The sequence below is a fragment of the Notolabrus celidotus genome, chromosome 7 (genome assembly GCF_009762535.1).
Source record: "Notolabrus celidotus isolate fNotCel1 chromosome 7, fNotCel1.pri, whole genome shotgun sequence".
Classification (NCBI taxonomy): Eukaryota; Metazoa; Chordata; class Actinopteri; order Labriformes; family Labridae; genus Notolabrus; species Notolabrus celidotus.
Genome location: NC_048278.1, coordinates 19,497,688 through 19,508,245, shown reverse-complemented (window position 1 = coordinate 19,508,245; position 10,558 = coordinate 19,497,688). Strand labels below are relative to the sequence as shown.

Sequence of the window (10,558 nt, the reverse complement as noted above, 5' to 3'; positions counted from 1 at the left end):
GGCTGAAAAATAGAGGAGCTGTTTTCTTTCAGTTATCAGCTTTAGAGTAGGCTACTCAAATTGGCAGAAGCTACTACACAAAGGGCTTGTCAAAGCTAACCTTACTTTTATGTTTGCTGTAGAACATTCCAACAAAAAGGGTACAAAGTCAGGGGATGGCTGAATAAACATATCTACAGACCTGGTTATTTAAAGAGCCTGTGGAAAGAGCCCCAACTCATATAGAAATCTGGCAAACCTCAATCCATTGGATTTACATTGAATAGAAAATACTTTTGTTAAGATTGTCTTCATTTGCTTTACAATTATCCATGCAGACAATATGGTGACACTGTGATCCTCTTTGGTGATGGCAAATCTACAAACAGTAGATTAGGCCTTGAGGCTAGAATGGATGTCAACCCAGGTTTTGTTTTTCCAAAGGAAAGCCTGCTTTCAGCAACAACACACATAATATGTGCAAAGAAGCACACACACATACACAGACACACACACACACACACACACAAACACACAAACACACACACACACTCCCAATTTCATTCAATATGCAAATTGAAACTGCTGTTCATTTGCTGATGAAAGAGGATTCATACTCAATTATATCTTAATGGGTTGGATATATCCGCATGCTCTGGCCAACAGATTTTATAAGATGTTTTTTCATTAGGTCAAATATGACTTAAATTTCAACTGAACAACTGAACTAAAACTGAACTGACCTGACCCAGACAACACACACGGACGCACGCACGCGCGTGCGCACACACACACAGACACACACACACACACACACACACACACACACACAGTCATCCAAATACATCTTATTTTTCTCTTAAAACTTAGGCTTTCTTCTCTTCTCACTTTTTCTTCTCTTTTCTTCATCTCACATGCATGTCACTGCGCGCATGAACAAGCCACAGGGCGAATCCCGCGACTGATTTTTATAGAGGGGAAAAAGCTCGCGTAGGTCGAACGACAGAGGGCGTGGGTGCGCTCGTAGCGGGCGCGTGATGATACCTTCGGAATGCTAAGCACATAGGCCCACAAGCTCACGCGCACAAGCAAGTTTGCTGGTGCAGCAAAGAGAGTGAGAGATAGGAGAGGAGTGGGAGAGGAAAAGTCATGATGGAAATAAAAGAGAGTGAGAGGAAATGAGAAATATGATCCCTCTCTGCAGTTTGCCAGTCTTTGTTTACTCTCTGCCAGCTATAAAGTGTTCACTAATAGCTGCTGCACAGAACTCTCCCTCGCTCAATAACATTATGTTGGGGGAACTCCCTCCTTTCTTGCCAGGCTGAGGGGAGAGCACAGTTGGTCCGACAAACGGTCGGACTGGCTTTGAAATTAGAAATGCAGCGGGGGTTTGAGCAGAGCGGCAGCCTGGAAGCGCCGGTAGTGTTCAATAGCAGCAGCAGACCGCTGCTGCAATGCGCTTCTCTCAGAGCAGGTCGGTCCGCCGAGAGACAACATCCTTTCAGCACTGCGCGTGTGTTCGTGTGTGTTTGAGGAGGATATACTGCTGACAAAGAAACAACAGAAAGCATGGCTCTTTGGGCTGTAAAATACATAAATATAGAATAATAAATACCTGACTTTGGTGCATTTAAAGGCCTAATTACTTTTTCTATTATTTAATCATAAGCTCCTCAAAATGTTGGTGGCAGTGCAGTGAAGTACAAAGGAGCCATTAGGATGGAACATTAGGCAGTTCTTGTCTACAGTATGAATTACTATGAATGACTATCACAGCAATTTCCTATTAGGCTATGAGAGAGTATGTGACAATTTCTGCCTCGTTCAGAAAAGAATGAATGAAGCCTTCCACACTTGCCCCGCCAAAAAAAGCTGCACTAGCAGAAATGTGACAGAGCACAGGGGCTGACTTGCATGAAAGCCGGATCACTCTCTCTTTCTTTGTCCTTTGTATGATATGAATGTGTGAATAAAGATATCCCCCCCCCCCCCCCATGAGCTGTCAGCAAACGGGACACCAAGCCATTTAATCTTCCTATATGACAGGAGGAGGTGAGGTCTGTCTCTGGCAACCGACACACGCACACAGACACACACACTCAAGCGCGCACGCAGAGTACAGCGACCTAACACCGCCTCTGCTGCCTCTCCCGTTACAGCTCAGCGATCGAGTTACGCGGCCGGGGAAAATGTTGCAGTAGCGAGAGAGAGAGAGAGAGAGAGAGAGAGAGAGAGAGAGAGAGAGAGAGAGAGAGAGAGAGAGAGACTGCAGCATCGCTCGAGACCGGCAGCAGCAGCAGTCCCAAGCAGTGCAGGTGAGAGGGAAAAAAAGCCAGAGGAGGAGGAGGCGCATGTGGAGGAGAGAGTGAGAGAGAATGCGGGACTCTTGGAAAAAAGACGCATCTACACTCAGTCCATCCATCCCGGACACAGGCTGCACAGGATTACGCTAAACTGATGATGCAGTTGGGATCTCCCTTTTAGCCCATCAAGAGAGGCTCATATTTTCTGTAGTGTGAGAGGAGAAACCAGAGAAACTCGCTCTCAAAAGCACTCTTGTCTCCTCATAACTTACGTGAAGGAATCCGACGGCTTGGCACGTTTCTTCCACTGCGGGGAAAATAAGAGGAAAAGGCATCTGGATCAGAAGGTAAGAAGAGATCCAGTCACAGCACCCCAAAGACTTTTAACAAACTGATTTTTTAAATCCTCTTTTGGGGATGTGAGTTATTTTTTCTCGCCGTCCGGAGAGCCGTGTTGTGTTTTTTCCCTTCTCCCTCTCTCTTTTGTGCTGTGCTGCATTGCAGTTTCTAACTGTGAAAACGCCAGAAAAGCCGGTGTCCCAAATGTGACTGGAATAAAAAGAACTTACAAATGGCATTATGAACTGATAAGCGTCCTCGTGTGACTATACGGGATAGCTCGGGAAAGAAAGGAGTGAGGAAGAGTGAAGTGGATTAATCAAAGCCTGATTAATTAGTTTCTTTTTTTTTTAGCTGCATGATGGATTTTTTTATACCTAGGTGGCCTCAACAGCCCACAGAAAGCGACATTGTTATTATAGAAGTTGAACTGAACAAGCACTATTGACTAAAGGAGGAGAATAAAAGAAAGGAGCCTACACCGCTGAAGCGAAGTACAGAAAGAGTGCGGAAGCTTTTCTCCGGACCTCTGGCGGCAGCCCGCAGAGAGCGATAGGGGGAAGAAGGCAAGGAAGGATAAATCAAACACCCACGCTGCGAGGTACAACAGACCACAAAACAGCAATAAAAAGAAAAGACGAGCCGCAGCTCGGAGGCAGATACAGCTTGGAGGAGAGAGGCGTGAGGAAGAAGGAAGCCATGCAGAGGCTTGGTGCAGTGCACTCCTCCGCGGCGCAGGCTCTCAGCCTCGTGGTCTTAGTGCTGCAGCTGCTGACTCAGCTACCGGGTGCCGACTCAGCTCTTCGGTACCGGGTGGCGGAGGAGGGCCCACCTGACGTCAAGATCGGAAATGTTGCAGCCGACCTGGGCCTCACAGCGGGTACAGGAAGTGGGGATGTCACCTTCGCCCTGGAGAGCGGCTCAGAGTTCTTCAAGATTGACAATGTGACTGGTGAGCTGACAACAGGGCCACGGCGCATCGACCGAGAGAAGCTCCCACAGTGTCAGATGATATTTGATGAAAATGAGTGCTTCTTGGACTTTGAGGTGTCAGTGATAGGACCGCTGCAGAGCTGGGTAGACCTGTTTGAAGGCCGTGTAGTCATAACAGACATCAATGACAACACACCTTCCTTCCCCTCACCTGTGCTCCAGCTGTCAGTTGAGGAGAATCGCCCAATAGGAACCCTCTACCTGCTGCCCACAGCTACAGACAGGGATTTTGGGCGAAATGGCATAGACCGCTATGAGTTGATCCAAGATGGTGCAGCTGGGTCAAGTTCAACAAGACGCTCAGCAGGAGGAAACCCCATTACCAGAGTGGATGGCCTTGGGGACCGGAGGGGTAGAAGTGGAGATAGTGGAGGAGGAGCTAGAAGCACTGTGTTTGAACTACAAGTGGCAGATATACCAGATGGTGAAAAGCAACCACAGCTCATTGTCAAGGGCACATTGGATCGAGAGCAAAAGGACTCGTATGAGCTTGTCCTCAGGGTTCGAGATGGAGGAAACCCACCACGTTCCTCCCAAGCCCTGCTCCGTGTTTCAATCACTGATGTTAATGATAACAGCCCACAGTTCGAGAGGTCAACGTATGAGGCAGAAATGGCAGAAAATGCACCCCCAGGTACACCTGTCCTTCAGGTTCGAGCTTCAGACCGTGATATTGGAGTCAATGGGCAGGTGGAGTACGTCTTTGGAGCTGCAACTGAATCAGTCAGGCGACTTTTGCGGCTAGATGAGGCAACTGGTTGGCTGAGTGTTCTTCACAGGATAGACAGGGAAGAAGTGGCACAGTTGAGGTTCACAGTAACAGCCAGAGACCGAGGTCAGCCTCCCCGCACTGACCGCACCACTGTAATTTTGGCCGTCCGGGATGAAAATGACAATGTCCCAGTGGTAGAGATTAGAAAGATTGGACGGATCCCTGTCCGAGATGGAGCAGCACTGGTACCTGAGAATGTTCTGGTGGACACGCCTGTAGCTCTGGTGCAGGTGTCAGACCGAGACCAGGGAGAGAACGGGGCTGTGACGTGTACAGTTGTAGGAGACGTCCCATTCACATTGAAGCCAGCTGGTGAAACAGCTCTCCCGCCACTACCAGCAGATGAAGCCTTTGACAGGTAAGCCAAACCACATGCATACCCCTCACCTTGAGTCAAAGGAAACATCAGTCATTACCAAGAAAGGAACTGAGAAGTGTAGATGAAAGGGTTCCTGGATAACTATAAATAAAGCCCTTTATGACACATTGTAAGTTGCGTAGAGGTCGAAACATTGTTTCCTCTACCAACCAATTTCTAACATCATCCCATGAGTGGGATGATGCACAACTTTTCTTGAAGAGACACAGTATTGGCAAGGTAGCCATAAAGTAATGATGCATTTCAATGATAGCTCAGTGTATGCACCACTTTACCTAAGGGGGGGTCATGTTCAATTTATGTGCATAATAGGCAGATAGAATTAGAACATGTATAATGAAGCACCTGTTTTAAAATTACATGGAACAATTCATTTATAACTGGTTGTAATTCATTTAGAAAATTACCATAATTATAAGACACATGTTAATTAACATGTCATTTAGTAATCTGCTTTTCTAATGATCTACTATACAGTCCTCTATTTTCTGAAGTTATTCAGAAAATATCTTCATACTATACTTAGTGTTTCCAGATTATAAACTAAACAACACTTTAAGACAAAGACGTTTTATCATTAAGGCCAGATACTGTATTTATCAAAAAAGCTTTCAGAGCTCAACTACAGCGCGCAGTTTCTATGAGGTTCACCCACACTACAGCTTCAGGAGGTGTTTCTCTTCAATTCATATTCCCCAGAGAGAGTAAAGGAGTTTCGTTGAAGACAGATTTCATTTAGGCTTGGTTTTTTTACTGTCAGTCATTCACAAAGGCTACACAGTAGTTAGAATATCAAATAATCTATAAACTCTAAACGTAATGTTGATAACATTCAAGGACTTTAGACTTTTCAGTAATATTAGTCCGGCAGCAAAGGCTCCAAATGTCAATGCTCTCAGGAGAGAGTAAAGATATTTCTTGAAGCTATTGACTGAAGGGAAAGAGAGAGGAATAGAGAAGGCCACTGTGCTCCTACTATATGAAGCCTGTACAATGGGGTTGTTTATTATATTGACTGTTAGGCTGTGCTTGACTAAAGAAAATTCTTAGTCAAAGTAATGATCATCAGGTCTTCAGCGAAACGATTAGTTCATTTAATTAAAAAAATCAGTCAATTTCTCCAGTGTTGTTGTCTCTGTGCAGTTTACTGCAGTTCTGCAGGGGACTTTGTTAAAGTCTTGTGTGCACCACAGGGCAAAGCACGTTAGAGCTGGAATAATTAACTGTTTTAACCATAGTTAATTGACATACAATTATTTTTCAGCCATTTTCACAAGGGTATTAGTAATTTTTCAAGCAAAAACTGTGATCATTCTCTGGTGCCAGCTTGTCACTGTAAGCATTTTGCTGATTTTCTTTGGCCCTGATACTCCAGACACTAACGTGCATCTTGGGTGTCCTTTCACAATAATCTGTAATGTCAGTTGTTAAAGTTGTTATTGTTTTATACTTCAGTATGACACAGTTGGTGCTTGATTGACTACCAACCTCTGCTCTTGCAGATGACGTCAGTTGAGTAGGCAGTCCCTCAATTTGCCAAGGACAAAAACACACAGGCCAAAAAATAAATGAATAAATAAACTAGACAAATGCAGCCTAGACCACCTCAGAATTTTCGCTCTAGAACACATCAAAGTGTGACCTTAACTTGTGTTGGTTGCATTCACAATGCTTCTTTGATCTGGCCAGTTGTGATCAAATCACAAAAAAGACACATAAGTGCAGGTGTAATCAGGATTTTCCTCCAAATCACTGTATGCCATTGGGTTGTATGTTGGCAAGAAAACACAAGGTGTGAATTTATGAAGGGAATGTTTCTCTACTTTCTGCCTTTTGTTGCTGAAAATAAACATTCAAGTTCTCAACACAATGACTACAGGCAAAAGCTGATAAGTCAGGATGTTTACAACAAAAGAGCAGCTATACTACTTCTGAGAAAGGACCTGTATTATTTTTGTGTGGATGAGCAGATACCTTCATGAAATGTATTTTTTCCTTATTTTCACAGGAACAAGAAAAAATACTTCTTGCATACCTCTGCCTTGCTCGACTATGAGGTCACCAAAGAGTACAGTGTCACCATTGTGGCTGTAGATTCTGGCAGCCCCAGTCTATCCAGCAACAGTTCACTGATGGTGCGAGTAGTAGACATCAATGACCATGCTCCAACCTTCGCCCAGAGTGTCGTGGAGGTCCACTTTGCTGAGAACAACTCACCAGGTGAACGGGTCGTCACTGTGGTCGCCACAGATGCTGACAGTGGCAAGAATGCAGAGATAGCATACTCCCTGGACTCAGCTCCTAATGGACCGTTTTACATAGACGCGGATAATGGAGATATTCGTGCCACTGGGGTTCTGGATCGCGAGCAGCGAGAGAGGTATGAACTCCGGGTTATTGCCAAGGACAAGGGTACACCCTCTCTGCAAGGTTCTGCAACTGTTGTGGTTCAGGTGACTGACCGCAACGACAACGCACCAAAGTTTGTTCAGGAAATCTTTACTTTCTATGTGAAGGAGAACTTGCTTGCCAACAGCCCAGTTGGCATGGTCACAGTGACTGATGCTGACGAAGGCGAAAATGCAGAGCTCAGTTTATTTGTGGAGATGGATGGAGCAGATGACAAGAAAACAGAAGAGAAGTTGGAAGGGGAAGACGGACAGAAAGAGCGAGAGGAGGTGTTTTCCATTGAAAACAACACAGGAACTATCTTCTCTTCTGCATCGTTTGACCGTGAAAAACTTTCCACCTACACCTTCCGTGTCCGAGCTGTGGATGGAGGAGAGCCCCGAAAAACTGCCACAGCAACCGTCTCGCTGTTTGTGACGGATGAAAACGATAATGCCCCTTCAATCACATCTCCAGCCAATGAATCCTACACCCTTCTTCCACCTGCCAGCAGTGCTCGCACCATTGTCAGGACAGTAACGGCTTTAGACTCTGACACTGGCCCTAATGCTGACCTTAACTACGCCCTGATTGGGGGAAACCCCTTCAGACTGTTTGAGATTGGCCACACCAACGGAGTGATCACCCTGGCTGAACCTTTGGAGCGACGTCACAGGGGTCTGCATCGCCTGGTGGTCCGGGTCAATGACAGTGGGGTCCCGTCGCTCTGTGCCACTGCTCTGGTTCATGTCTTCATCAATGAGAGCTTGGCCAATGCCACTCTGGTGGACGCACAGGTAATTGTGTTATAGGTTTTGAAGATACATGTTGTCCTACTTTGGTGTGCTTGTATGACCATTCAACCCTACACAGGTTGGAGTTGGAAATGATCACCAAAATTGCAATGGTGGTACTGTCCTTTGATCAATTCAAATAATGGACATTCTGATAACACATTACAAACAAACTGAAAGTAGATGTTAAAACTAAACTGGTCAGAAGATTGTTTTTTTTATCAAATGAGGAAAAAATTGGCAGTTTTTATCGTCTGCATAAAGTTGCAATTTGCTCCCCATTTCCAAGGAAACATATAGGTCTATATTTGCCCCAGATAGAGAACCCCATTTCCCTTTTGAAGGCTACTGGCAATGCCAGAGTCTTTGTAGTTTGGATGTTCTTTGTCCAGCATACATTCTTATAATGACTGTGGTTAAAATAACTGTTATTACTGCAGAGCTTCTTCATTTATGGTACATTGAGCTCAGAGCTTAGAGCATTAGGTGTGTGCGCATGTGTGTGTATGTGAGAGAGAGTGACAGAGAGAGCGAGAGAGAGTGAAAGAGCATTAGGGATGAGTGTTTTAGAGAGAGGGGGGGCCTGTCCCAGTTTTGGCCTTGCAGTTCGGACTAGGTTGAAGTATGTTCATTTGAGTAGAAGTTGTACTTTAGCAGTGTCTCCTCACTGTAGGCCTGAATATTAATAAGGCTTAGAAGTTTTGACTGTGACATGCAGAGCACCCTGAGCAGTGCTAAAGTAGTCCGACTCAGTAGATTAAATGAGAATCCACTACGAGTTAAAATGAGTAATGTTTATGAAGAATAAAGGGAATAAGGAATACATCCCACTTTTAATGAATATGTCTATGTGGTCGTCTTGACCTGAGGACCTCACAGTGAGATTAGATTGCATTAAAGATCCATACTGAGGTGAAGAGGCAACTAAGCCAACATTACCGAGACACTGAAATCACTACAACAGCATGAGTTCAAATTTAGATTGTGCCATTGCTGGTGGAAATCTCTCTCTCCTCCGCCCTGGTTATATTAATCAAACAAGCTTCCCATTATGCTTTAAAAAATGTTCAACTAAGCTATAAACGCTGGTAGGTAATAATTACTAAAACGTTGTCTCTGGTGTGGGGATCATAATTTGTATTGACTAATAATTAAATGGGCTCAGTTGCCTTGTGGTTACAGTGTTTGCTCTGACACAGCTTGTGGTTTTAACCCCCACTCGAAACTCTAGTTAGAATGTATCATCATATTTTCTAAGAGGAAAAAAAGTTGTAAACTGTCAGTTCTCTGCATGTAACATGGTGTTCACCCCAAAATAAGCTCTAAGGCGTTTCAGAAGGAAGGAACAGTCAGGCAGATAAGACACACAAATCGCCAAAATATGACAAAGCAGTCATTTTGTTGGTACCCTGAAAAACTGATTGTGATCTTTGAGGGACAGCTTACAATGCAGATGCGTGCCGCAAGTGCTGCTCTACTTCTCTAAACTGGGTACGTTGTCATTTTGTTGTGCTTTCCTGGCTGTTTCAAGTGTTCAAACCACCTGGGGGAAAGGTATGAGATTTCCATGAGATTAAAAAAACTGCAGCTGAGTCTTCATTTTTTAAAACAATGTTACTGTATAGCCAGAGAGTGGCATAGAAACTACATAAACAGAGTGCTTTGTTTCCCCCCATAGTTATCTGTATCCTTGCTCTAGCCCTGTTTGAACTGGAGATATACAAATCCTTTAATGGCAGCTTGAGTAATTTGACTAACCTGCAGTCCAAGAAAATCTATGTTTTATGGCACATTTTTAACAAAAATAAATTAGTCATGAATGTAACTCTGTCACCTAAGAATAAAATAAAAAGTACAAATTGAACAGTCAAGGGAGTGAGGATTTGAACAAAAGCCTTAGTAAGAGGCGGAACAATGCTGTTGACAGGTAACATTAACTGTTTTGTGCCTAAATGAGCAAGGCCATTGAATGTAACAATAGGGTGTAATATGTCCAGCCGTTATAAAAGCCATCTTTGATTACAGTATGCATAGTTTAGTTTGATAGTAGGCAGGATCTTGGCGGAGTAATTGAGTAGAAGTCATTGAAGAGAGAATACCTCCATCTCATAATGAAGTCAAACTGAGTGGTGGATGGATGCCAGATGTAATTAGGGAAGGAAAACGGCTGCTACTGCTGCAGCACCGCGGCAGAAAATGACTCCAGTCCTTTCTATCCAGCAGCACCGGGTGAACTACATGTTGGGTAATTAGCTAGAATATGATGCTGCAGAGTTTAAACTTGAGGAAGGAGGAACTAGAAGTAGTAATAATTGACATAGTTGTCATTGGGAAGATGCAAGGGGTTTTGTCAGTCTGAAATACCCTTTGAATCAGAGTGAAGTTTTTTATGATGTGTTTCATCCCAGATCCAGAAATTATTTCCTTTAAATGTGGTAGGTTTTAAAAAAATATCTACAGTCAGTTTGCTGTTAATATAGATAATAGTTTAGTGCAGCCCTGGGTTCCTATGCTTAGCTGTGGATGCATTGATCTAAAACAAAGACCAGGCACTTTCTAGGCTTGGGTCAATAGTGTGGTCAAGTGAGAACCCCCTTTGCTTGGTCCCAGC

General features: G+C 44.1%; 1 protein-coding gene across 1 annotated transcript in view; it reads left to right on the top strand.

Annotated features, from left to right (window-relative positions):
• The first annotated feature begins 2,070 nt into the window (after positions 1–2,070).
• pcdh7a (protocadherin 7a) overlaps positions 2,071–10,558 on the top strand; it is a 45,635-nt gene continuing 37,147 nt past the window's right edge. The window contains exons 1-2 of the mRNA XM_034688694.1: positions 2,071–4,744; positions 6,774–7,950. Coding sequence (XP_034544585.1) covers positions 3,321–4,744; positions 6,774–7,950 — 2,601 coding nt within the window. The 5' untranslated portion in view covers positions 2,071–3,320. The remainder of the gene's footprint in view (positions 4,745–6,773; positions 7,951–10,558) is intronic.